Genomic DNA, 25,547 nt, shown 5'->3' on the forward strand with positions numbered 1-25,547 from the left:
ACGCCGCTGGGCTGTATCACTAATAGAATGCTCCATGGTGGTGTGCAAACCGCTAGGGGAGCTATAAAATCCCAGTGCCTCCCGGGATTGATTACCAAACAGTTTTTGCAATTAGCAAAGTCAGTTCTAAGCACAACATAAATTTTAAAATTCAAGACAAAACCAGCATAATGGGTTGCAAGGCTTGTGGAACCAGTAAGTAGCCAAAAAATACAAACAATCACTTGTTGACTGATCACCTACATAATTGCAAACAGACTGCCAGTGCTCGACCACCAAGTGCGGAGACAACTGCGCCTGCAGCCAACAGTGCGAGTGCGCCTGCAAGAACGGGCCCAAGGACAAGTGCTGTGCCAACAAGAAGAACTAGTTTCCAGGACCCCCTAACCACTGAACTCCTCTGGCATATTGTGATTTGTTGTGACCTACACGAGCATGAAATAAAAATCAAGTTTAATTTTTAAAATCAAATCTTTATTGGCCATTTTGACAAGAATAGTTCTTTAGTTACTTCCCACTTAACGTTTCGAAACTGCACACCCAATTATCGTTTGAAATTACATTTAAAACACTTACACAATGTAGACAATTAGGTCGAGTACACAGTGTGGACAGGACATTACGATTCCCAAATATCAACATGGTTTTTGGCGAGCCTGTCTGCTCGTCGTTGTGTATCGAAGTGTGTGTGTTCTGAGGGTAGTGGGTGGGTGTCAGTGTCGGTGTCTGATTGTGTGTTTGGGGAATGCGTTTGTGCGCGAGTTTTCACAATTATATATTAAAAACTTGACGTACACCAATTGACATTTCGGATATAGGTTCTCAAATAGTGAACAAGGTCACTCGCTACAAACTCCACTCTGGGCGTTAAGTGTTTTTGAAATGTTTACTAAGTTACTCATTTATTTTGAGGGTGGTCTTAAGTCTTATAAAGGTTCACGTGCAAAGCTTAGTGTACTCGTGTGTTATTGTAGTTGTTACATAGATGATTATGCTTACATTGTCGCATATATATAAACTTTGTGTTGGTTCCCCTCGTGTCTCTGGTAAACTGACTAAAGGCAATAGGCTATTGCATTTGAAATGCATTGCAATCTGTGCCCTGACTCAAACAAACTAAAAATATACATGGATTGGTTAAATTTTACGCACTTTCAGCATTGGAAGCCAATTAAAGGAGGGTGTTTTGACATAAAGCAAATTCACAATGGTTCTTACATGATACATAACTAAAATTAACGCAATTCTTATCTCGCAGGGCTGCTCGTCGTTCGATTTCCTCTTCGTCGCTCTAAATCGCTCTAAACATAGGTCTTAGCACGCAAAATATGGTAAATTTTACACTTAGTTGTTAAACGTAATCGATTCAAATTAAACTCATAAATTTAGATTCAACAAATAGTTACTAACTAACTAAAGCGATGCTCCGCCAGCCAGTTATCCTCGCCATCGGTCGCAGGTCGCATCGTTTAAAAGTAATGCTTTGTCACAGAAAAACGCAATGGTACAAAAAAATCAAAGTATATGTCTACATATATAAAGAGTTATACATAAAAATACAAAACGAATAACACATGCTCGGGACACATTCCATAGGTTTATACAAGGCAGGCATTCCATAAGGAACTGGCTGCATACGTCAGACACAATCATAATCACGATATAAGAAATGTTCTGGTTGTGTGGCAAAGGTGTTTGTGTTCAGGTGTCGCAATTTGCATGCATTGCTCTGGTAGTTCAAATTCATGTTGTTGTGGTGGATGTTGTTCTGGAGGTTGTTTGGCGATTCACAAAAGCTGAAAGGATAAACGGGGAGAGTTGAATACGACAAGGTCGATAAGGAGAAAACCGTGGGATTAGATAACTCTTAATCGTAGGTATTAGGTACACGAGTAACATTTATAATATTCTGTTAAGTTGCATTTCAAAAATAGTTTCACCGTATAAATACATGTATAAATATCTAGATACTTTGTGTGTAAATTCGTAATATCTTTCCCTGTACTTGGGTGTTCCAATCCTTCTATCTAGTCTTACAGTGCTAACGGATCCTTGACCAGTGAAACCAGCTTATTTCATTCCCGGAACGCACAGCTCCTCCCTGTCCAAGCTTGGCATTTTCTTTGTGTATAATTTTCGTATCTTATTCAAGTTTATTTTATTAATTTTTTTTTTTTGTAAATAGTCAAAGCGACGAATAACGTTCAAAATACTTTTAACAATTAACTTGACACTTATAATCATACAATTCATAATATTAGGTAGTACGTTTCCCTTCCCAGGTGCGTGGTGATGAATATTTTAGATACAATCGAACTACATTCGTTGTTCATACGACTCGATGCGACAGAGTATTAGGTGCGAATGGTGGTTTTTAGATTGTGGTTTTCTGGTTTTCGGGTGGAACAATATCAAGAGTAGCAAATATCAAATACATACCTAACAAAACCCGCCTCTACGATGCTTTCCATAATCTTAAAATTACATTTAGATAACATTAAATAAAGCTGCTCGAATGGCAGAATGAGTCGGGCGCCGGTCGTTGAAACAGTTTCAAAAACTTCCACGTCGAACTCTCATTCTGGCGGCAACAGCTCCGGTGCTAATCGCGATTTATACATAGGCTTGGCTTTTTTCTAGATTTTACACTACAATTAGTTTAGTTTATATACCTCAAAGTTCGTCATCGAATCAAAGTCCGTCATTCCGAAATCACCGCTGAAATCGTTCCGAAGGTGGAATTAAAATGTAACAAAAACAAGAAAAGAAAACATTAATAAATAAAGAGGCTGGAAGAAGGGTAATTCATATTCATGCGGGGCTTAGAGAGGTATGGTTGATATGTAGGGGGAATAGGGGATTTCAGATGAAATGGCGGAGAAGCGTATAAGAGAGATAGTGACTGGGAGCGTATGAACAAGCTTTCATGGAGGCAAGGCGCTACAATTTGGAGCAGGCGATTCCCTTAATGTCTTAAGTAACAACAGTAACACTTATTTGAGGTTCAAATCACAATTAAAAAGTACAACAGCAACGAGTACATGCAATCAAAAGCAGAACGGCCTACAATTGCCACGCATAAATAGCTAATGTCTAGTCTTTTGTTAGATCGACTGCGCGAGTCTAGCTTTAAGCAGTTGTCGAGTTAAATCGCGTTTTCTCGGAATCAAATCGGCCAATTTCACTGGCACTGCGGTTGGCCAGTCACGAGATCAGAATTATAGGGGCATGATGGTGCTGTTCTGCAAGCTGCGGTCAAGGTGGGACGATACAGAAGAGTTTGAAATGTAGGCGGTTAGATATTCAACCTCATATTTTGCGTAATTTTGCGTAAACAAAATAAAATTAAGATCGAACGGGGCTGAAAAGTTTAAAAAGATGGCAATACTTTGAAAAAAAAAAATAATTTTGTGTGAAAAAAAAAACAAAAATCACGGAACACAAACAAGTAATGGGGTTATTGGACTATAAACTATAATTTGCGACCAACTAATGCTATCGTTAGTAAGCTGCTCGGGGAGAACCCATCTAAGTCTGATGATTCGGACATGTGCTGCTGATGAGGCGATGCAATGGAGGCTATGGAATGAGAATGAAGTGGCCACCGGGGCGGAGGAGGCGCACACTCTACTGGTATCGATCGACGGAGAGGTGCAGTGGATTTCGAATGATTGGATGCGGAGGAGCGTAATCAAAGATTTGTTGTATACCTTGCGGTAAGTGTCAGAACCGGTGGCAGATTAGATAGACAGAGTGAAGGCAATGGCACAGCGTGTTTTATCTCTTTTCTTGTCAATAAAAATTTCTAACTCCCGATCTACAGGATCGCAGCACGAGATTATCGTCATCCCTCATCAGTTCGTCCACTAGATCACTGGCACTTGGTGACTCGTCACTTATTAGGCTATCCCTCAAGGCGTTACTGATCTCTGTGATACCCAGGAGCGAGTTATTGAACTGATCCAAGAGGGGGTGGTTGGGCGGGGTATTAGCAAGGATCTGGCCCAGTGCTTCGGCCACCTGGCTGTCATCGGAATCGGAATCCTCAGTTCGTGGGCTATTCAAATAGGGCACAATGCTCAATGGCGAAACACTGAGTACACCGGCAGCACCCAAAAATCAATCAAATCGCCGCAAAAGTTTGACAATGAAAATAAACAAAGAGTACGGTTGGTAAGTGGCTGAGTAATTACAGAATAAATAAAGTCAGTTCGCGGGTAGAGCCACACACTCAGTACAGCTCATCCAGCATTTTCCAAACAATTTTTATTAGTACTTAGAACAAAATAAGCCTCAATTTGGGGTTAGTCGGGCACAAACAATTTCGTTTCAATCGTTCTCTTTTTTTCTTGTTTGAAACTTTCAAACGTCCTTTATCGAATTCAAAGTATTGCAATCTGGTTAAACTTTTGGTTAAAATAGTAAAAAAAAACATAACAAAATAGAGCAAAGCATAGCAGAGTAGTCTAGGGGTGTAGAAAAGTCAGAAGTAGGAAGTTGGAAGCATGAGGATCAGCTCTCGGCCTTCAAGCATCCGCATTTTTGGGGAACGAAATAAAAAGTTAGCAGAAACAGTTGGTTCCCTTGTCTTCGGATTGGGGAAGACAGGTGTGTTAGTAGTGGCCTGGGCTGGCAAAACTTACTTTCCCATTGGTAAGGTGTCTTGCTGCGGCACGTGCTGCGGAGTGCCGCTGATGGATCCACCATCGCCGTTGCTGCTACAGACCTGGACGTGCAGCGTGCTCGGCACATATCCGGGGGAGGGTTCTAGAGAGCGGGGGTTTCGTTCTGATCAGGAAAGTTGGAGAGTCGAGCTGACGAGGCTATGCTTACCCTGACGCCTCGAGAAGAACTCGCCGAAGGCGCGGTCGCGCAGCTGGGCCACCATAGTGGTGTCAGAGGGGTGAAGCCAGCGAAGAACATCCAAGTCGCGGATGCGATCAGCCAGGTTAAGGACCTGGAAGTCACGGGCCGTCCAAGGAGCCAGCATGGTGACCGATCCCATTTCGTTCACGTAGGCAATGGTGACACCACCTGCGAAAGCCAAAGATTAGTTCATGTTCGATTGTCTTCGCAGGATTCTGATTCTGCAATGCCCTTACCGAGCTCGCTGTCGGAGAAGCGAAGCAGGAAGGTCCCGATTCCCGTATTCGAACGCAACAAGGCATCCTGCGCCTTGGCCTTGTTGATGAAGCCCATGATGCAGCCAGCCTTCCACATGCCCAACATGTGGTCTTTGGTGAGTTTCATGATGGCAAAGAACCATTCCCAGAAAGTGAACGTCCGGTCGGGCATGGGCTCCTTGCAGAATTGGTTCCACGTAATATACTCGGAGCGCTCCTCCCGCTGAAGTTTCTCAACTGGAAGACAAAAGCCCATTAATATTATGCACCCAAAGCGCGCACTTCCTGGTGCACTTACAGAGGAACTCCAGGTTGTCCGCCGTCAGGAAGCGCTGTGTGCTGGATCCGAACTTTGTGTTTAGTGCCGCCGATAGCTGGGGCCAGGTGACCCGATCGGTGATTACAAACGGTTCGCGGATAACCTCCGCGAAGGCATTGTCCCAGGTAATGGTGGCCCACGACTGGGGCTCCTGATTGCCGTGCACGATCACCACCACAGGCAGAGAAAGGGTCCAGACGCGGATGTGGTAGTCATTCACCGACGTGGTTGTGTAAAAGAAGAGAGCGAACTTCTCGTCCATGACGCTCTCAGTGCCCTTCTTCTCGGCACGCTTGATTTTCTTCAGCTGCATGTTGCGGAAACTGGCGGAGAAGACGTGGTTGTTCGACTGGTACTCCATGCTGCTGGAGGCGTTTAGAATTTCACCCGAGGATTGCCCGGACATGGTGCTTTCCAGCTGGGTGCCGCGGGACACGAAGCGTTGCGACTGCAATTCTGTAAAAAATACAAAAGTAGTTAGGAGTCCTCCAAATAGATTCCAAGTTCTCGAGCCCCACCTGACATAATGATGCACTCCACGGTGGGTGGGTTGTTGTGGATGCCCAGCTGGGAGCCAATGAGCCAGCGCACCGAGGCGGCAAAGCGTGTGTTGGTCTTCATCACCTGCGGCGGCTGCTTGTCCACTATGAAGGCGGATATCACCAGGTTCTTCTGTGCAATCTTCACCTGCTCCCGCAGATGGATTAGTTCTGGCTCATCGGTGCCCAGCTGCACGCGAATTAGCTCGTTGACAGCCTCTAGCATTTGGGCCACCAGTGCCTCCAGCATCTCGAAGCAGCGCTGGATGTCGTCCAGGGCGCCTTCGTTGAAGGCAGCTCCGTTGCCGGCGAGGGCCTGCTGGCGCCGCCAGTTCTTCAGCTCGTGGATGACCAGGTCGTTCAGGGTCTCGTAGTACATAAAGCTGCGCCGCAGTAGATTGACAATGGAGGCCTTCTCGTCAAGGAGGCTCTTGAGGAGCACCTCGGCGTTGGGCGATGGCATCGAGTTCATCATATAGGTGTAGTTCTGGACGAGGCCGTTCAGAGCGTTGCGGCAACTGGTGAACTCGTGGAGGGTGGACACGATCTGGTGCTGCACCTCGTACAGCTCCACCTTCGGGGTGACCATTCCCAGTCCGGGAGATGGAACGACGTTGTGGCTGGGGGCCATGGCACCATTAGTCACCCCCACCATTATGTCGCTGGTGTCCATGTAGCCGGCGTTGTTCATGTTGTATGGCATTGGCATCGACTGCCCGGCACTGGAAGCCACACTCTTCTCGGTGGCCAACTGGAGCTCCTTCTGGAGCCCGCTTCGCAGATGGGTGTAGAGCTCAAGGGCGGGGGTGCGTTGGATGAGGGCGCAGAGCTCCACAACACGGTACTTGAGGGCCTGGTCGCTGGCGGTGCGCGTCGAGAGGAGTTTCTGCTGCAAATCCTCGTTGAACTTGTGGGCCACTCGCTCCAACTGCTCCGGGGAATTGGGTGTGATCTGCTCGGACCTAAAACGGAGGGTGGAAACGAGAGCGAGACTCCCTTCTATTAGTATCTATTAGTAGCAGAAATGTGAGTCTTAATCCTAATCCTGAGCAAAGCGTGCGACTGCCACCCCGACTTTGTGGCTCCTACTCACATTATCCTGTCTTCGATCCAGGGCGCCAAGCAGATGCGCAGGTCGAACAGGCCCTTCTCATCGTAGTAGGCCGCCATACGCTGCTCGCAGTCGGCATGGCTGGAGATGCGCTTCCACAGGCTCATGCTCTTGCTCTACCCAATGGATGATGAGATCTGATCTGATTGATTCGTGTGGCTTGGTTTGGTTTGGTTTGGTTTGTGAGTATGGTGGATGCTTGGCTGGGTTGGACAGCTGAATGGATATGGTGATCAGTGTGATTGTGGTTCGTCTTCGGTCTCTGTTACAGTTTCGATTTGGGGAGGCTCTTGGACCGACCAGGGCTCCGATCGAGGCTTCCGCGGGCAAGTGAGTCTGGGGCGTCCATAAAATGCATTCACATGCGACCGAGACGAGACGGTGTTTGTCTGAGTGTGTTTCTGTTTAGTATGGTTAGGAGGGAACTATAAATACACAAGCATATGTACAATCGTGGATAAGTGCGAGATATTTCAGAATGTGGCGATCATGGTGTATGTAGTGTGTGTTGTGGAAGTGGAGTTCTTGGCCCCCAGTCCTACCTATGCACAAAGAGGGGCAGTTGTTGTGTTATCTGCCAAGGTTATCGAGTCACCCCTTTACTACCTTTATTAGCATAGTCTACTCTGCTGAATAGTGAGCGATTCAACCCCAATCAGGATAATTGGATAATTGCAATTAGTTGAGCTTCCCCATGTGAGGTCAGAGACTTAACGTACAACTACCACAGCGAAAAGGGCAACAGAACTATGGCAAATGGCAAACAAACACCGGGAAGAAATTCCAGATCGCACGCAAGTGAGAAAGTAAACAAAGCGCTCCAAGACGAGCCAAGACAAGAGAGCAGCGCGTGAGGTGAGTTCGGGCCACAACAGGTGTGAAAATTAATTGCACCGCCGGGCAGGCCACAGGCCACAGTCCACAATCTGGGGGGAATATGACCCTTTATGGCCACGCTAAATAGCGCTGATAAGGCAGCCTTAGCCTCATAGCCTCGGGCCGAGCCCTGCAGGTCTTCTCTCAACCGGTCTCCAGCGCTGGCGAGGCGACATTCGACTGCCGTCGAAACGTGACCGTAAACGAGCGGCTCTGGCCCAGACGCAGGTCCAGACTCAACACTCTGGGCCAGCCAAGAACCAGACCCTGTATGGCCGAGGCGTGTTTGCTTTTGTGGTCGATACGCTAATTTCTGTAGTTACCCGGAAAAAAGGCCAGTGCGACGGGCAGCTCACGTAGCAGCCGCGAGCATGAATGGCTGGGCCGGGGAGAAGGAGCAGGAGGAGAGCGGAGTAAACAAGGCAAACCAGTTCAGGCCAGGCACAGAAATTAGATAAGGATCTAATGACCGAAGCGAGCCCGAAAGTGCACTCCAAACAAAAGGGACGACCGGCCAAGAACAGGTCGCTCTGCTGGCTCTACCTGGCCCAGGAACAGAAACAGAAACCGAAACAGAACCAGAACGAGAACGAGAAGATCCAAACCGAAAACGAAATCGGATGTGCGGCTCACTGGAGTCAGGGAGTCAGTCAGCCGCTTAGGTAGATGGATTATACAGACAATGCCATGCATGTATCTTCTTCGAGCAGGTATCTTTATGTTCAGCAGCCGACTCCGAAGCTTCTGCCCTTCGGCACTGCGAAGTGGAAAGCAAAGTAGTTCAAGGTTCTGGCTTGGGTGCCGCCCCTAGCCTCTAATGTGCCAAGTCAGATGGTAGCCGCCAGCAATCCAGCCAAGTTGGCAAAACTTTCTGCCCTGCTTAGAGCTCTGCTGCCTTAGAGGTCTCTTAGAGAGTCGTTATCAACTGAATGGCTGGCATTGGGTGTGTGTTTAGGTGGTGGACACAGCTGCACTTGGACGACGGTGACGGTGACGGTGGGTGAGTCACGCTCCGCAAGACGAGTGTTGTTTGAAAAACACAAAAACACACACAACACACAGCGTATGTTTGTCTGGGGATCCGTGTTTACTGTTTATACCGATCACCGGGATCGATTCCGACCCATTTTCAGGGGAAATCCCACTGATCCCGGGTTGGGTTATCTGAGGAGGAGGCTGTCTTGTGTCGGCTATCAAGTGTCAGGTGGCGGGCGGGCGGCAGACTGTTTACAAACAGAGCTGGGCTGGAAAGCGATAGCCCTAATCGTGTTGGATGTGTTACATGCGAAACAATAACACTCTACGGAAATAAACAGAACAATTATTGGATAATTTGTATTTGCGGTCTTACACGGCTGGTCGAAAAAGCGCAACTGAAGATCCCGCTCTATTGCCTTTTGGCTTTTATAGTCTGCTGTGCAGAAGGCCGGGGAGGAGGAGCTGGATTCAAATGGCCAACTGCTAGCCGCTTGATATGAAAATTACCCCGAAGCAGTTAGAATAATCAGAATTAGTGGAACGTATTCCATATATTATTACCATGTTCTGATAAGGCCGTGACCGAGCGAAAGCCATCGATGAATCAATTGCCGCGAAAGATTGCGCCTGGATTATGGAGAAACCTCGACGTCCAACAGGCGCTACTACAAGGTGCTTATCAGTTCACTTTGCAGACTTTAAATAGCCTCCAAAGAGCTTCCCGGAAAACTCTCCGAATTCGTCACTTAGCAGGAACTGTTAACTTTTCATAAACTAGCTCTCTGTTCTATTGTGTTTGGTTGCGAAACTCTGTTTATGGAATTATTATGCTAATTCCGGCACATGACCTCTCGCCGTGGTCCATAATTTTGGAAATCGGGCGTATATTATCAGCAGAAACCAGCGCCCGCGGGCCATAATTAACTCCGGGGCTGCCGAGTGGGTGGACGCATGGACGGCTGACGCCCCCGGGGAGCGCGCAACTCCTCCAGAGGGCCATTCGTCGCGGCCCGTGTCGTCATCGGGGACTTGGAAACTAGATAACCCGCACTAGATCCAGGTACTTGGGACGGACGGCTAATGTCTGCCTTCCGACAGTGCTCACCTTTAATGTCCATTAATGTTTCTCGCAGATGATTACTCCGAGTGAGCGGTTGGCTGCGAAGAAATCTAGCTTCGGGGTCGCACTCCCCAGTCCCCAGTACCCAGTCCCGACAAAAGACGCAAACAAAGCCAAACAAATCGGCACTCAAACGCAGATGCGATAAAAAGATTTCCAACTTTTGGGTTTCGGTATTGACTGCCAAAAGCGTAAAAAACACACAGCACCCCAGCCGCAGCCGCAGTTCCAGCTCCAGACCCGGCGACCAGTTCGCGATAACCGGTAGTTTGCTGAGCCCCCTTGGCCCTCTTCCGCCCCCGCCACACTTTGCGATTTATAGCGCAATAGAATGCGAATAGGAGGGGGAGGGGCAAGTCTATTTACTTAGTTGCAGCCGCAAACGGAGAGCCGGAGAACACTATTTATACGCCGCTGTAAACGGGCCATTTGGGCCAAGCCAGGGGGGAGATAATGGCCTCAAAGAGCTGGCGAGCAAAACCCCCTCGGCCTTAGTGGGTTAATAACGCGAATACAAAAGACCGCAGAGCACGTCACACCATAGCACCCGTGCCCGCACAACAAAAGTGTAACGAAGCTGTCTGCCGTTCGCTTGTTTCTCGAAATGTATAAATTCAGTCGATCTGGCGGCTGCGAAAGCGTTTTCATTGCAAAACTCGAATTTGCATTGACGTCTATCTGTTGGCGAGCGTTCGGGGAATCGGCTTGGCTTCAGCTCGCTTAGAATAGTCCGCGGCCAGCCCGGAAATGGGCAGCAACGGGCAGGAAAGTGCTCATCCAGCAGTGCCATTTGGATGTGGTGCTCGACCTTGGCGGACAAAGAAAGTGGTGCTGCCGATCGGCGGTCGGTTGGGCGGCCCCCGCTAGCACTCCCCATTGCAAGTCAATTGGCGGCGGGGAAAAACCAAGGCAAATTCACAGCCATTGGCTATTATGCCCCCATACTCGGACACGCGCCTGGCCAGATACATATGTATCTGAAACAGCGCCGGCACGCCAGCTGCCCACCCGATGGGATGGGAGAGAATCGCAAACAAACAGAGAGTCGGATTTGGGGAGGGAGAGAGTAGCCCAGTTGCATATTTAGCCGGGTGATTAATCCGCGCCAGAATGCGCATCTTAGATTGGGCATTAGGAGGTGACTCATCGCCCCTCCCGCCGCTGACCAGGCACAACTGCTCCGATCCGACTCGGTTTGTTTATCTGGCCAGCACATACCGCGGCCGTAAACAATCTGCAGGTCTGCAGATACAGATACAGATTCAGATACAAAGCGGGAGTAATCCCCGAGAGCGCTATTTGGCATATTTGGCATAGAGCCTAAGCGAAAATTCTGGAAAACGAGTGCTATCTTCCCGCAAACCGGGCAAACAAGATCTCTATCTCGAGCGCCGGATAGAAGAGATCCCCAATTTCGGGCTAACTGGAAAGCCAAGTGCTGGTGGAAAGTTTTATGGCAGCAGCCAATTGCCAGCCAGAGCTGATAAGGGCCACAGTGGCTAGATGGCTAGAGTGCCAAGTATCAGGAGTACTACTATCCCCCCCACTAGTATCCCGGTTAGGGCCAGTTCCTCTAATAGCTATAGCTAGGAACCTGCCCGACTCCCATGATTTCTGCTGCTTCGACATTTGTGCCAGCCGCCCAGGCCACACAGTTTGTATTTTGTTATTCAATTTTTTATAAACAACGCTCCCGCTCCCGCTCCCGCTGCCGCTCTCCAACTCTCCGCTCGCCACACACACTGCGCCGTGTCCCGATGTTTCTGTATTTGTTTCTGCGCTCATAAAAGTTTAATAAGCATGCCCCAGTGTGCTCGCCCGACACTGTTTGTGTGCGTCTTTGTGAGTCGCTCCTCACCCGTCGTCGTACTCTCGTACAGTGGGCCCTCCCACTGCACCGCCCCCACCCACCCCTCACCTTCTCCCAATGTTATTTAAGTAATCATTTATCGTTGCTGCTCGCCTGACATTTGCACGATGTTTGTCGGCTTTAGTTTCCCATATACTTACAGTATGTAGGAGGAGCCCACAGACCAGAGCCCAAAGCGCAGAGAGGGTATATCGGACTAGTTGCCAACAAGCTAGTTCCCGGAATGCGCAATAAAATCAAATGCAAGCCCGGCTTTTGGGGAAAAAACCTCACCTTATCAGGAGACCATTGCTAAGGGAAGTGGGCTTATCAGCATCCGCGGCCACCAAAGGTTATCCCATTATTCAAAATTTGTCTCCATGTGCCAAATAAATAATTTATGGCCATGGCAATAAAACAATTCAAAATTCCAAAGAAATATTAAAACAATTTCCTTTAGGCTTGACAAATTAAGGAAGATTAGTGACTTAAAAAATGATGAAATAATCCAAAAACACAACTGCATTTAAATCTTTTCCATTTTCCACATAGTTTGCCAGCTACTGGAGCCACTGTAGTTCGGAAAGGGTATTCAGAGAACCCTATTCCGGCTAGCTTTTATCATATCACTCGCTCGAGTCATTTCCGAGACACCACACTCCAGGAATGGAATCTATCGATTTGGAGTGCCGTATTTTGCTTTCGGCCTTTGTCGCAAGAGCAGAGCAGAAACCAGTGATTAACTTTCCGGAATGGCAGCGCAAAGTGGCCCGATAAGCGGCCGGGCCAATCTATGTAAGTACAGTAGGCCCCCAGTCGCTGTAACTGGCCTGATAGTGTCGCCCCTCCACCTCGAAGGTGGCTCGAGGAAGTGCAACGCAATAAGCGCATCTGATGGCCTGGTCAGTGAAGTAGACACGAGGGGATGGGGCTGATAAGCTAATCCCCCACCTTAAGCTGGGCATAATCGCAATGAACGGGTAGGTCATGGGGGAGGAACTGCATCTGGCAGGGGAGGACTAGTTCTAGGTGATAGTTCTCCTGCCAATCAGTTCGATGAGGAGGAGAGCTAGACTGGCTATTAATGGAACTAATGGCCGAAAGGGCTAACCCTAACCAGCCGCTGACAAGCGTAATTTGTCCAAAGTGGTGGAGCAGCCAGGTTGGCGAGGCCCAGAACCGAAGAGAAGGGGGCGGTGGAACGGGACAGCGACGGCGAGCAAGATAAAAGTGTTGAGCGCGCAGAAGTCGGCGGCGGACGACGTTCTTGTGAAAGCAAGAGTAGCATGTGAATACGAGAACGGAGGGGGGGCAGGGGCAGGGGCAGGAGCAGCTAATATACTCGATAGCGTTGTGGTTGTTGTTGCTGCTGTCATTTGTGCTATTGCACTCGAATTCTTGTTGCCTTTGTTTTTATGGATTTTCCAGGAAATAGCAATGGACGGACGGAGCAGAGTGGAGGAAACAGGAGCGCTGGGCTGAACACATGTGTTGATGTGTTGGAATGTAAGCATGTGCGTGTGTGTGTGTGTCTAAATAAAACCTCAAGTGGAAACATGATTTGGAACGCGAAGGGGCTGCTTTTGCGGCCAAAAGTAGCCACAGGGCTGGGCTGGAACCTTCGAGGCGTGCGCCGCCACCCAGCGCCACCAGCCCGACCGCCCTTCATGAATGCAGTTAGAGGTCCTCCCACGCACACACCCACAAACACAACCACACCGACACCCACACATGTCAGAACCCCCCACCTTTCGCAGAAACGGTTGTCGTTGTTCCCCCCGATTTTTGCTCTTTTTTCTGTATTTCTATTTACCTTTGGCACACAAACACCAGTGCAGGCCCACACGAGTGTGTATGGGTGTTGCTTCTGCTGCTTGGCGGCGGCGGTGGCGACTGCTCTTCGATATTTTGTTATGTATTTGCCGTTTTATTTTTAAATCGCGCTCTCACTGACGCCTGACGCCTGCAGCGACGCCGAGAGACACCAGGATAGGATACCCACTCGCACGGTCACGGTCGCGAAATTCGAGCAGAAGGCGAGTATCCCCAAGAGGAGGTGCACTTTGCAAGGACACGGATTCAACTAGTGGCGCACTAAGAACAGGGCACTTCTTGAGCTAACCTCCGCGAGCACCTCCTACGCGGCTGGTGCGACGATTCCAAAGTTCCGAAAGATACAATTCAACGTAGTGTTTTCAACGTAGTTTTCAATCGTTCGGCCGAATGTTGCCAGCGAACGATTGAGAGCGCAAGTGAAACATTTTACAGATACAGATACAGGCCAAGTCCGATCGAACATGTTCGACCCGACATGTTGCGAACTGCGCAGTTGGATGCGAATGAGAGACTTCCATCCTAATCAATCCGCTACAATTACGCACTTTGCAACTTATCAATATATCAATTATAAATCCCCAAATATATCCCTAAACTATCAATATCTTTAACCAAAACACCTGTAAAATATATTATTTTTTCCGCAGAAGTATGATACACCGATTATACGTATTTCTCGTTGGTCACACTAAGTTACCCACATGTTTCGTGCGAGCGAGAGGCCAGGTAGCCCTCTCTTTCTGGCGCACCTGCAACATGTCGTGGGTAGATGAGCCGGAGCGCCAATTTTAAATTCCGGTATTTTTCGATTTTTAACAAATATAAAGTCTCTACATTTTTTAGATGATCAGTAGAGATTTTATTCGAGATTTCTATATATTCAAATTTATAAAAGGAAATAAAAAGTTCGTAAACATTCATTCAATGTTGCCAAACACCGACAATGTTGACAGAGAGAGGTTTTTGGACATTTGGCAACAAAATAATACGCTGTCTGGTATTTTTTGTTCCTTATTTCGTTTCTTCGTTTGGTAATCTTGCCTTTGCTGTGGCCGTGGCAACGGAACAAAACGGTCCCACTGAATTCATTCCGCCGATTTTATGTCCCACCTTTTGTTTATAAAATGATTTTGCGTTTCTAAGAATTAATGGGAATTTGTAGGTTTAGGAGCAACTAGGGCGCGCGGCAGGGAAAACGGGTTGGGGAAGCACCGTAGTGGGGCTTTGCTCTTTGTTTTCGTGGCGCCGCAGATGACGCGCAGACCGTTTGTATGTACACACACACATACACTCGGACATGCTGGACAGGCGGTGTAATTAATTGCAGCTAATTGATTTGTCCACTTCCAGACAAGGTTAGCTTCGGGATTGCGGGCGCAGGGCTCGCTTATTATCCCTCGGCAAAGACCAATGGCAAGGTACGCAGACTCTCACCTGTTGTGCGCAGCAACAAGCGGCCAAAGGCATCCCTGGCAAGGTGTGGGCGGGGGAAGCAACAGGAGGGCGTTGGATGGAAGCCCAAAAATCAATGCCTTTTAATTTTTAATGTTTTCCATTTCGAGCCAAGACTCACCTCTGCAGGTCTGCAATTGCTTTTTGGTTATGGGCTTTCGGCACAAGCAGGTGGAAAACTACCACTGGGGGTTCCGCCAACGAAAACACGGCTGGCAGCACGCGGCTGGCTATTTTAACAAGTTAGCCCAATAACAATATTCGAATTCGGACTCTCGAAAGCCGGAATAATTTGTTTTTCGTTTTTCTGCGTACTTTAATTTTTGCGACTAGGATCCAGATACGGGCACACTGCGTGGTTGTTGCTTTCAGTGTGATGAAGAATCCCAGTTTTAAATCCAGTGTTGTGTAAAGTCCCATATTTCATCGTCATCGATTGCGGCCGATGGGCGCACTTTTTAAATACACCAAGCAGATTTAACAATTTTTTAAATTTATTTTAATTATAAAAACACACTAGAGTACAATTTTTATCGTATGTGCATAAGATGATTTCGCTGGTGAACACTCATATAAATTCATGGCAATTTTTACAGTCGCAGCTGATTGACATCGAAGGAGCATAATCACAATATAAAATATAATCTATTAGTGAAAGTGTACGTGTACGTGTACGATGAAGTTATTGTCAAAGTAACACCATTGATTGCCAACTAGCCCCGAGCGAGAGCCAGAGGAGTAGTAGGATCCGGCGAGTCGATATACAGAGAGTTTATTGGCTGATATACTTTCGGCTTAAAGCAATAATAAATCAAGTATGGTTAATAACAAAGGTAAGCGCTTGCTGGTACGCCCTCTATCACTCCCCTCTCATATCTAACAACTAAAAATATCTAACAATTAGAGCATGTCGGTGCTGCACTTCGGTGCTGCTCTAAGATCTCCATCGATCTCATGGGACTTTCATATCAGAGAACAAAGCAGTGCGTTTTTGGTGTGTGTTTTTAGGGGAAAATGGACGCAGTTCGAACTGAATACTGGCTAGTTCTTGTTACTGTTTTTCCTCAAATGAGACAGCTCTATCAGCCAGGCCTTAATCATATCATAGGTGGAGAAACTAATGCCCACGGCAATGGGGCCCTTAATCCAGTTCATACTAAGTCCCTTGTAGAAGCCGTTCTTGATGCCCTCCTCGCTGCGAAAACAAAAGTAACAAGTTATATATTTTGACTTTAATTTTGAAAGGACAATCTTACCGGTAGATCTTCCCCAGCGTCTCTAAAATGGTGGGATAGCGGTCGCCTTGCGCTGTGTTCACCCGCATCGTCTGCATCCTTCTGCGCACAATGTCCAGTGGATAGCTGGCGGTCTGACCCGCGGCACCTGCCGCCGCCCCGAAAGCCAGCGAGACTAGAGTATTGGGTTTGTTGCTGCCAACCATTTCTGCGGGCAAACAAATTAGTATATTACTTAGCGGGTGTCTAAACACCCAGGTGGGTCGATATTCGAAGCAAACAGCTCTCGCGAATATATACTTTCCAAAGTTAGACTTTAAATGGAAAGTTAAACCGGATTACCTAACAGTTTGCTTCGTTCCGACACTCATCTATAGCTAGTTGAAGACCCACCTTGGTATTCACGCTTGAGTGTCTCGTAGGTGAAGAAGGAGGTGCCGGCGTACGGAATCACACCCAGCACTGTGGCCCAGTAGCCCCGAAATAGCGTCGACGGACCCTCTTCCACCCAGATCTTGACAAAGACCTGCCGCAGCGTTCGATAGCCTGTGTACCGGTCCGTGACAGCCATGCGCGCTCGAGCCAGGTCCAGGGGATACGTCAGCGACTGTGAGGTGATGCCCGCCAGGGAGCCCGCTAGGAAGCGGCGACCCTTCGTGCTGTCGAAAGAACAGAATGAATTACTTACACTTATTAATACATCCAATAAACGACCTACTTTGAGCCATCCTTGTCCACTTGCAGGATACGTCGCCACTGCTCGTGCGCCGTAAACTGAATGGCCGCGTAGGGAATAATCCTGGCCATAGTGGCAGAGTTCCCCCTCCAGAGGGCCAGGACACCCTCCTTGGTGTAGGTGTTCTGCAGATAAACCATCGAGGCTCGGAACGAGAAGGGTACATCGTTGCGGATCTGGAAGTTGATCTTGGTCCGATCCAGCGGCGCGATGACGGTTTTGGCTAGGGCGCCCGCCGCTGCTCCGGACACCAGGCTGATCAGCACCTGGTCAATTTTCTGGCGCACTACCAGAGGAGAGAGGATGGAGAGGTGGTGGGTGAGTTACTTTCGGTTTACATTATCAAAATAAACTGTCGTGCTATTGTGCCACTATTAATTTTCAAAGCAAACAAAAATTAAAGCAAATTGTGAAACAATAGCTAGAGATCGGGTGTCAAGTCGTGTCACAGGAGCTAATTGGAAAAGTGTTCAGCAAACAATCTTACTGTCACATCAATTACTTCTCTTTGGCTTTACTTACTAGGAGTAGACGGGGCTCTGGCGGTGACTGTTTGGGAGGTGTGATCCGGTGTGATGGAGGTGTGTGGCGTTGTGCGGGACGCGCTCTCTCCATCGGCATCATCCACGTCCGAGGAGGACGTCGCTGCCGCTGTGGAAACTGAGCTCGACAGCTGACTACCCGTTGACTTGATGGACATGGCGATGTTGGGCTTCTCGAGGAGACGGCTCATCGCAGACTCGTCCTATGAACCTGGAATCAATTTGAATGCTAATTCGGGTAAAGTGTATTGCTGCTTATCGCTATGGCAGATAAGAGCCCAATATGGCCAAAACTAATCAAGCCCATACGGGGCAGAGCTACTCTGCGCTCATAAGACTTCCCAAAAACGGAGCGTGGGTGGGTGGGTGGTGTTGGTGTTGGTGTTGGTACAGATGTTTTCACATGAATATGTAGTTGAAAGAAATCAATTGTTTCACATCTAGTTCCAGACTGAATATTTCCTCAAAAGTCAATTCAAGTTGGGTGGAAAAATAATGGTTAAAATATTACTAATTACTTTTAGATAGCTTTGGCTTTTAAATGTCAGTAAATCCCATTAAACAAATTATATAAAAAGCACTGATGGACACTGCGATTATCACTTAATTAAAAATATATAAAAATAATAAATAAATAAATAAGAAATAATGCCTATTTATTTTGATTGACGTCCGAAAAATGTCGCCTTATGCAAATCCCATTCCCCACAATTGTTTCATAATTTTAACATATTGGCATTGGTTTAAAAATAGGCACTAAAAACTAGAGTTTTCTTGCGAATTGAAAAACAATATTGGCCAGAGAATATCGGTCCCTTGAGCACCTGGCTATTGACCTTTGCTTGGCCAGTCGCGCTGCCCTCGGAGCAGAAACTTGGTCAGCGAGTACAACGCGGGACTTAATCAACACCAACCACTTGATAAGAGCTTCCCCAGCTGCGAACTGCGTCTCAGAGCAGATAGGCTGGCTGGCCGGGCTGGTCGCTTCCAGAAGACTCAAATGCGAAATGCTAAACAAGACCGCTCCGAAAACCGGTTGCGCCCACAGACAACAACAAAGCTTTATCAGCAGCAGAGTGGCGCACAGTAGGCACCTGCGTGTGGTTGTGCGGCACACACCTCCAAAACAATTATCATGCCGATTGCTAAAAAGCGAACTCGGCCTGCGTGGACTGGCAACACGTGTGATATTTGGCGGTGGGTGGCGGACAGTGGGCACTTTTCCAAGTGGGCAGCAGGGGAGCCGGCTAAAATTAAACGCAGTCATTGCAGGAAACCTTTAAGAGTGAGAGCATTCATTAACGCAATAGAAATGGCAGCCTTGAACGTGATTGTCGCCATAGAGGCGCGGGTACAGTGGGTGCAAGCTGTGACGAATTGTAAAGGGCATAACTGATATATAGACAATATATTAAAATGTATAAAAATCACAAAAAATCATAATTTTCTGAGCGAATAAATAGAAGTCAAGAATAATTATTTATTGAAGCAAATTTAAAATGTTTAAAAAGGGATTTTTTATATCAGTTCAGTTTTTAATGGACCTGAGGATCAAAGTTACTTTGTACCTGAATTCTTGGTCTAAGCCTTAGAATCTAAGGAGATATGCAATCAAATATTTAGTAAATAGACCGCAATCTTGAAATGAGTGATATTTCTGAGCGAAAAAATAATGATTATGATAGATTTTTATCTTTTCGCTCAAAGAATGATTGTATTCTGAGCGAAAAAATAAGTTTTATGACAATATTCATTATTCCCGGTCTCTGTTTTGAATACTTTTTGTAAGGAAAGTGTTCCACTTTGTGCCAACTTATGTTCATATTAAAGTATTAAAGCTCTTAGTTTATCTTGAAAAGTTAAGTCCGCCCGCTGATAAGCCGGACCAATCAGAGCACTCGAACTCAGCTTTGGCCCACTGTGCCGTGGATGCTGCTGCCTCCTGCCTGCTGCCTGCTGCCTGCTACCGGCGCACAATAAACGTAAACAAGCTCGTTAGGCGGTGTTTGAGCACTTTTCTCATTGTTGTTTTTGCACTCAGTCAAGGTTGCTGTGGATATTTACTGTGGATCCAGTTGATCCAGTCGCAGTTTTCCGATTCGGTTCTAGCATTGAGAATCTGTTTGCTGGGCAGCTATAAATAGACCGAGAGTAGGGGCGGGGGCAGGCGGTCAGATAGTAGACAAGTTCCAACATCACTCGGACTGGACTTTGTACCCAGCATGGAACTGAACTGGACGGAAAGCGAGTAAACAATTTTCTGGAACCGCACTCTCAATTGGAATTCAATTCGCTGGCGCACCAGCCCAGGTCTGTTTTTGTTTACGAAAGTGTCTTTCAGGGAACTAACTACGTGACTTAATTCTGATTGGAATGGATCTGGGGCAACAGCTGTTGCTCACCTTCCGACGTTGTCCTCGGGTTGGAGAGGGAGGGGAGAGGGAAAGAAAGACACTATAAGGCAGGACAGGTAGATTCCACCTTACCCCCCTCTAGACACTTCTACTAGGGGCACCCTACTTATCAATTACGGCACTTGTTTAGCCTTTTTAATCAGTTGCACCACACACACACACACACTCATGCCCCGAAACCTTATATAATTGGGCAAATCGAGAACAACAAATTCGACGTTGTAGTATGTGTGGGAACCCCACACGCACCTTTGTTTTTGTTAACACAGATTTTTCTTGGCCGCCTCTCTTGCAACAATAACAAAACTATCAGCACCAACGGGCGTCTGGCTCATTCCCGCACCGACTGTACTCTTGCTCCGCATTCACCAAACGGACGAGATGGCTAATTTGAATAGTTTCGACTCGGGACTATTTGTTAGCAAACATTTTCCGCGCGACTCGGATCTCCAAAGAGCAATGACAAGAGCAAACAATAATAACAGGGAGGGGGTGTGCGTGTATGTGAGCAGTGTTACCAAAAAGTTATAGCGCAGTGGGACCAGGCGTCCCAAATGTTCCATTCCATCCGGAATAGTTTGGCGGGAAACAATAAAATAATATATGAAAAAATGTAACTTGTTCGGTTTTTTAATCATGTAGATAAAAATACTTCAGTGTCCATCAATGAAATTGCATGGCTTAATCCGTATTTAAAAAACCTCAAACCGATAACCGATAGCGTGGCTGTACTTAACGTCCGAAAAATGGCAACTCTGGATCCTGCAGCAGCCAACTTCACGTAAGACGCACCGACAACAAAACAGAAAATTGTAGAATTGAATTGGAAAATAAACACAATGAACGTCGACCTGCGATCGTACTCGCGCCATTGGCTCACGGAGTTTATTGAGCAATACCAGGAGGAAGAGTGCCTGTGGCAGCCAAAGCACACCGATTACAGTAACCACGGAGCGCGCAACAAATCCTATGACCGCCTTGTCGAGAAGCTCAAGGAAGTGGAGCCCAATCCGGACCGCGCCATGGTTGTCAGGTAAGCTTCCATTCAATAATATACACAGAATACTATAAACCAAAGTATTTTCTTTAGGAAAATCAATTCGTTGAGATCTGCATTTCGGCGGGAGTTCCGCAAGTCGTCCAGCAAGAACCACTACGAAACGAGGCTGTGGTACTACGACAAACTTCTTTTCATTGCCGACCATAAGCCCAAGCGGCACGAACTGGGCTCTAAGCCGAAACGCGAGCTCCAGATCAGCTTCGACGATGAAGAGTCCATGGAATACGACGAAGAGCCTCACCAAACTGGCGCCCAGACCCAACACTTGGAAACTATAGTTCCAGCAGCCACGGAAGTGGTAGAAGAAGCATCCGCCAATACGGTCGTGGTTAGTAGCCAAGGCGCCACAATCAGCACCATTTCGGTGACCCCCGCTGACTGCGTTGCTTTAGTCAAGGATGAGAACCAGCACACCCATGACGAGGCAGCACAGGCAGCGGCTCAGGCGCACCAACAGCTGGTGGCGCATGCAGCGGCTCAGAACTCCATTACGGCCCAGGGACACGCCGTCAAAGTACTTGAAATCACATCGCTCGACTCAAACTCACAGAGAGAAATACAACAGGTAGGTACTACTGAAAACCTTATAATCTTACCCCTCAACAACGTAAACTATTGCAGGCGGTTAACTCTCTGGAGCAACATCAGCAGCAGCTACAACACCTGCAACAAGCTAACGGACACGCGCAGACCGTTCCCACCATTCAAATCGGGCGGGATCATTATCAACCACTATTTGGTAGCGCCAGCACAGCCGCATACACCACAGCAGCTCCAAGTGCCCCGCATAGGCCTGACGACGAGTACGATGCGATTGGAGTGAATGTGGCGAGCAAACTGCGCGCTATCAACCCCACACAGAGGATCATCGCAGAGAAACTGATCAGTGACGTTCTCTTTAATGCTCAGTTGGACAACCTCACCGTCAACTCAGCACTCACGCAGTAATCTTCGCCACAGCCGTTGCAATTGCCAATAGGATTAGTATAATAGGATGAAAAAGTGTAGTCTTTTTTATATATCACACAATTTTGTCTGTGTCCCCAACCTCCGGGCTGGCCATCAGTTGTCGGCCGGCTTGATTTGTAATGTATCATACCGTTTGTATGTAGTTTTAATTAATCTATACAATAAATAGATTGTATGTCTTAAGATCAGAGGGAAACGAGGCTGTCAATTGCTGGGTGGGTTTTCGGGACCTCCTATACTAGTCACCTTATTCCACACGAATTTTGCCAACTGAAAGATACGTTTTTCACTACTTGACTGAATCTTGTATTTTTTCTCACCTTAACCGGCGGCAACTCCATCTGCTCCGCTTCTGAAACCAGCTTCCGGTTATTCTGCATGTAGCTCCAGCCGAGGTGGATCCCAATCAAGGACGGCACCATCACAATGGCCACCAAGTTACGGGAGAAAAACGATGGGGGCTGCTTGGACATTGTTAATGTAGAATATTATTATTTAACATATGGATAACAGCTGTCTTGTTAAGTTCCAGTGCTGAACTACGTTGCACGGATGCTTTGAGTGGATGGCAATGCCCTTAGTTGGGTCCTATTCAAATTGTCGATTCGCTCGCTTTTCGCTAGAGGTGGAAAAAAATGTAATTTTGACATCGATTTTTAAAAACAAATTTTATTTTGCTTAAAAGTGTATATAAAATATATATATATATATAAATGAAAAAATGTTCCTATGTCCTTAAAAAAAATCCGTTATTCCTCTACCTTCAAACATTCCGAAGCGTTTCTATTAATTTAGTGAGCTGTCGAAAACCTCTATGACATGAAGTATCGATGCTTACACAAGTTTTAAAAATATCGATGCATGGGTGTTGTTCCACCTCTAGTTTTCGCGGTCTTTTGGTCTCTCTGCCAGTCGGCGTCTGTTCGTTCCTGGAGAATTTGTTCTATTTTTTGTTTAAAGGTTTAATTGCTAGTAAATTTTAAATAGCAAAGATGTCGATGTTTTGGGGTAAGCACAATCATTTCGTTTTGGAAGGATGCTTTTAAATTAGTATATAGTATTGGCCAACTATGTAGCCAAAGATTTTGTTCGCGCCACGTGCTTACTCAGCCGGCAGCGTGGACCGGCTCCATTTTTCCTATTTAAAATTTTTTTTTTTTTAAGGTCTTACCATGAAGCCTAACCGCAAATACACCCAGACGATTATCAAATCGTTCCATATATCGGGTGTGGCCCTGGACAAAGGCGAGGAGGCAAAATTATACCTTATGGCTGAGAAGCAGAAGTACATTGTGGCCACCGTGTCTAAAAACATTCCCCAGGTGCCTTTGGATTTGAACTTTAGCAAGGGCGATCAGATCATGTTCCAGACCACCGGTGAGTGCAATTTATTCTGCATGGTCCGAGTATGACACTTATTGGCCACTTTTCAGGTGATGCTACTGTCTCCCTATTGGGCTACTTGCATGATATCGACTCCGATGATGAGGACGAAGACTTCAACATCGAGAATCTGCTAAAGGGAAATGCCAAGGGCAAGAAAAACGGCAAGGTCGATGAAGAGGAGGATGAAGAGGATGACGAGGAGGATGAAGATGAGGATGAGGACGAGGATGAAGATGAAGATGTCGACGATAGCCAGCTCATGGAGGAGTACGAGTCCTTCCTTGAGAATGGAGAAGAGGACGACTCTGAGGATATTGAGGAGAGCGGCGAAGAGGAGGATGAGTCTGATGATGAGGAGGAAGAGGAAGTGGAGGAGCCAAAGGCAAAGCAGGCCAAACTCTCAACGGAAGCTAAAGCCAAGGGAAAGCCAGCTAAGGAACAGAACGGAGTGGCAAAGAAGGACCAGCCAAAACAACAGCAGCAGAAGGCTAAAGGTGAAAAGCCCGAGCCCAAAAAGGAGGCACCCAAGCAAAAGCAGACTCAACAAGCTGGTGGTGAGCGCACAGTCAGCGGCGGCGTAAAGGTGTCAGATATTGTGGTTGGAAAAGGAGAGGAAGCCAAGTCCGGAAAGCGCGTGTTTGTTTACTACACAGGTCGGCTGCAGTCAAACAACAAGACCTTCGACAGCCTTCTCAAAGGCAAAGGATTCAAGTTTGCCTTGGGTGGAGGCGAGGTGATCAAGGGCTGGGACGTGGGCGTTGTTGGCATGAAGGTTGGTGGCAAGCGCCGCGTCACGTGCCCACCGCACATGGCTTACGGTTCGCGTGGAGCTCCTCCGAAAATTCCACCCAATTCAACACTAGTCTTCGACGTCGAGCTGAAGGCTATCCAGTAATCTGCCCATTGCCCGCATTATATAGACTTGTAAAAGTAGTTCTAAGAATCCGCATCGCAAAACCCTTTAAAAAATACCCGATAAAATGTTGAATAAATGCACGTTGTTTCTACGCTGTTCAAAAATCAATGACCTTTGTGACAATCATCTTTATTGGGTAGTTTCTGGGCTTTTCTCAGGCAAGCCCACGTTCAACAAGGGCTCAGATTCCATTTTCCAATGCTCCAGGACATAAGGCAATCTTTCGCTGGGGTCGGTGCTCCAGTGGTGCAGCCGGCACTTGAGCTTCGCCTGCTCCAGCTTATTGATAGTAATGGTGCAATAAAAATCCTTGTTCTCTTTCTTGAGATCCGGACCCTCTATGCGTTCCTTGGGCAGGGTTATGCACTCTTCGCGACAATGAAAGCCGGCTTTTCGCAGAGAGGCTTTAATATGCCAGGGCTCCAGCACCCATGGTTCATCCTTGTTCATTACCACCGCCAGAACGATGGATTCCAACATGTTAACGGTCCGTTGAGCATATGCTGAACTATGTTTCACCGCCGATTTTTCCGCTTCCGTCTTGGCGTACTTTGCCACATTCTCCGGTGTATTGTAAGCAGCTAAGCCCGGCAGCAATAGTTTATTGTAAACGAAATGCGGCTTCATTGACACCACGTCCCCTTTGTCTCCTACGCCCTCCACGAATGTCTTCAGTACCACCTGCATGTTGGGTCGCTTTTTGACCAGAGTGTCCTCCACCAATTCGTATATGAAGTGCTTCGCCCTCATCCGGCGGGGCTTCTCGTTGGTTTTGTGTAGCGGAGGGTCATACTTCCTTTTGAGAATAAAGGTGGTCTGCAGGGTAACGGTCATGAATGGGAGTCACTTTCTACATAAACCAGGACACTTACCCGCACTTGCTGCTGGACCGTGGAGGCAGATTTAAGCAAATTTAACGGAGTTACGTATATGGACTTCAACATTTTTACAAATTTGAGTGTAGCCAGACTACTTTCGGCACCATATGTCAACAGAGTTGCCAGATTAATTTAAATTTTTAAGTGGGGGACCTGCTTCAATTCGAATAAGAATTCTTAAAAATTTATTGAAAAAATTTATACATAC

At 47.1% G+C, this 25,547-nt stretch overlaps 7 protein-coding genes across 18 annotated transcripts; 3 read left to right on the forward strand and 4 right to left on the reverse strand.

The window, feature by feature from the left end:
* Window positions 1-58: 58 nt before the first annotated feature.
* On the forward strand, window positions 59-1,798 carry LOC6505676 (metallothionein-4). Its single transcript, XM_001964444.4, has 2 exons — window positions 59-195; window positions 258-1,798. The coding sequence occupies exons 1-2, from the start codon at window positions 171-173 to the stop codon at window positions 368-370; spliced, it is 138 nt and encodes a 45-aa protein (XP_001964480.1). The 5' UTR covers window positions 59-170; the 3' UTR covers window positions 371-1,798.
* Window positions 453-15,611, reverse strand: LOC6505848 (signal transducer and transcription activator). 11 transcript variants are annotated; one of them, XR_004309738.2, is made up of 10 exons: window positions 15,325-15,611; window positions 7,075-7,517; window positions 5,961-6,943; window positions 5,422-5,898; window positions 5,103-5,360; window positions 4,834-5,034; window positions 4,644-4,767; window positions 3,711-4,093; window positions 2,673-2,718; window positions 453-1,796 (listed from the first exon to the last, which is right to left on the reverse strand). XR_004309738.2 is itself a non-coding variant. In XM_044716480.1 (9 exons), exons 2-9 carry the CDS (start codon window positions 7,197-7,199, stop codon window positions 1,788-1,790), a joined length of 2,223 nt encoding a protein of 740 aa, XP_044572415.1. In that variant the 5' UTR covers window positions 7,200-7,517; window positions 15,325-15,611; the 3' UTR covers window positions 453-1,787. The 11 variants fall into 11 exon arrangements, 6 of the variants coding, with proteins under 6 accessions (XP_044572415.1, XP_001964479.2, XP_044572412.1 ...); XR_001408470.3 differs by having other exon boundaries at window positions 4,644-4,788; XR_004309737.2 differs by lacking the exon at window positions 15,325-15,611 and adding an exon at window positions 13,729-14,159 and having other exon boundaries at window positions 4,644-4,788.
* A 348-nt stretch (window positions 15,612-15,959) lies between these two features.
* Window positions 15,960-20,650, reverse strand: LOC6505847 (mitochondrial coenzyme A transporter SLC25A42). 2 transcript variants are annotated; one of them, XM_014905329.3, is made up of 6 exons: window positions 20,380-20,650; window positions 17,697-17,927; window positions 17,157-17,460; window positions 16,832-17,097; window positions 16,460-16,646; window positions 15,960-16,398 (listed from the first exon to the last, which is right to left on the reverse strand). In XM_014905329.3, the coding sequence occupies exons 2-6, from the start codon at window positions 17,905-17,907 to the stop codon at window positions 16,245-16,247; spliced, it is 1,122 nt and encodes a 373-aa protein (XP_014760815.1). In that variant the 5' UTR covers window positions 17,908-17,927; window positions 20,380-20,650; the 3' UTR covers window positions 15,960-16,244. The 2 variants fall into 2 exon arrangements, with proteins under 2 accessions (XP_014760815.1, XP_044572426.1); XM_044716491.1 differs by lacking the exon at window positions 20,380-20,650 and having other exon boundaries at window positions 17,697-17,945.
* A 127-nt stretch (window positions 20,651-20,777) lies between these two features.
* On the forward strand, window positions 20,778-22,355 carry LOC6505677. Its single transcript, XM_001964441.4, has 3 exons — window positions 20,778-21,163; window positions 21,221-21,755; window positions 21,812-22,355. The coding sequence occupies exons 1-3, from the start codon at window positions 20,970-20,972 to the stop codon at window positions 22,136-22,138; spliced, it is 1,056 nt and encodes a 351-aa protein (XP_001964477.1). The 5' UTR covers window positions 20,778-20,969; the 3' UTR covers window positions 22,139-22,355.
* LOC6505846 lies at window positions 22,269-22,811 on the reverse strand. Its single transcript, XM_001964440.4, has 2 exons — window positions 22,480-22,811; window positions 22,269-22,429 (listed from the first exon to the last, which is right to left on the reverse strand). The coding sequence occupies exons 1-2, from the start codon at window positions 22,630-22,632 to the stop codon at window positions 22,364-22,366; spliced, it is 219 nt and encodes a 72-aa protein (XP_001964476.1). The 5' UTR covers window positions 22,633-22,811; the 3' UTR covers window positions 22,269-22,363.
* A 203-nt stretch (window positions 22,812-23,014) lies between these two features.
* Window positions 23,015-24,569, forward strand: LOC6505678 (39 kDa FK506-binding nuclear protein). Its single transcript, XM_001964439.4, has 3 exons — window positions 23,015-23,167; window positions 23,324-23,536; window positions 23,593-24,569. Exons 1-3 carry the CDS (start codon window positions 23,152-23,154, stop codon window positions 24,438-24,440), a joined length of 1,077 nt encoding a protein of 358 aa, XP_001964475.1. The 5' UTR covers window positions 23,015-23,151; the 3' UTR covers window positions 24,441-24,569.
* LOC6505845 (39S ribosomal protein L9, mitochondrial) lies at window positions 24,551-25,482 on the reverse strand. The gene is made up of 2 exons (XM_001964438.4): window positions 25,334-25,482; window positions 24,551-25,277 (listed from the first exon to the last, which is right to left on the reverse strand). The coding sequence occupies exons 1-2, from the start codon at window positions 25,403-25,405 to the stop codon at window positions 24,591-24,593; spliced, it is 759 nt and encodes a 252-aa protein (XP_001964474.1). The 5' UTR covers window positions 25,406-25,482; the 3' UTR covers window positions 24,551-24,590.
* Between the last annotated feature and the right edge of the window lie 65 nt (window positions 25,483-25,547).

Source organism: Drosophila ananassae, chromosome 2L (assembly GCF_017639315.1).
Source record: "Drosophila ananassae strain 14024-0371.13 chromosome 2L, ASM1763931v2, whole genome shotgun sequence".
NCBI classification, from domain to species: domain Eukaryota; kingdom Metazoa; phylum Arthropoda; class Insecta; order Diptera; family Drosophilidae; genus Drosophila; species Drosophila ananassae.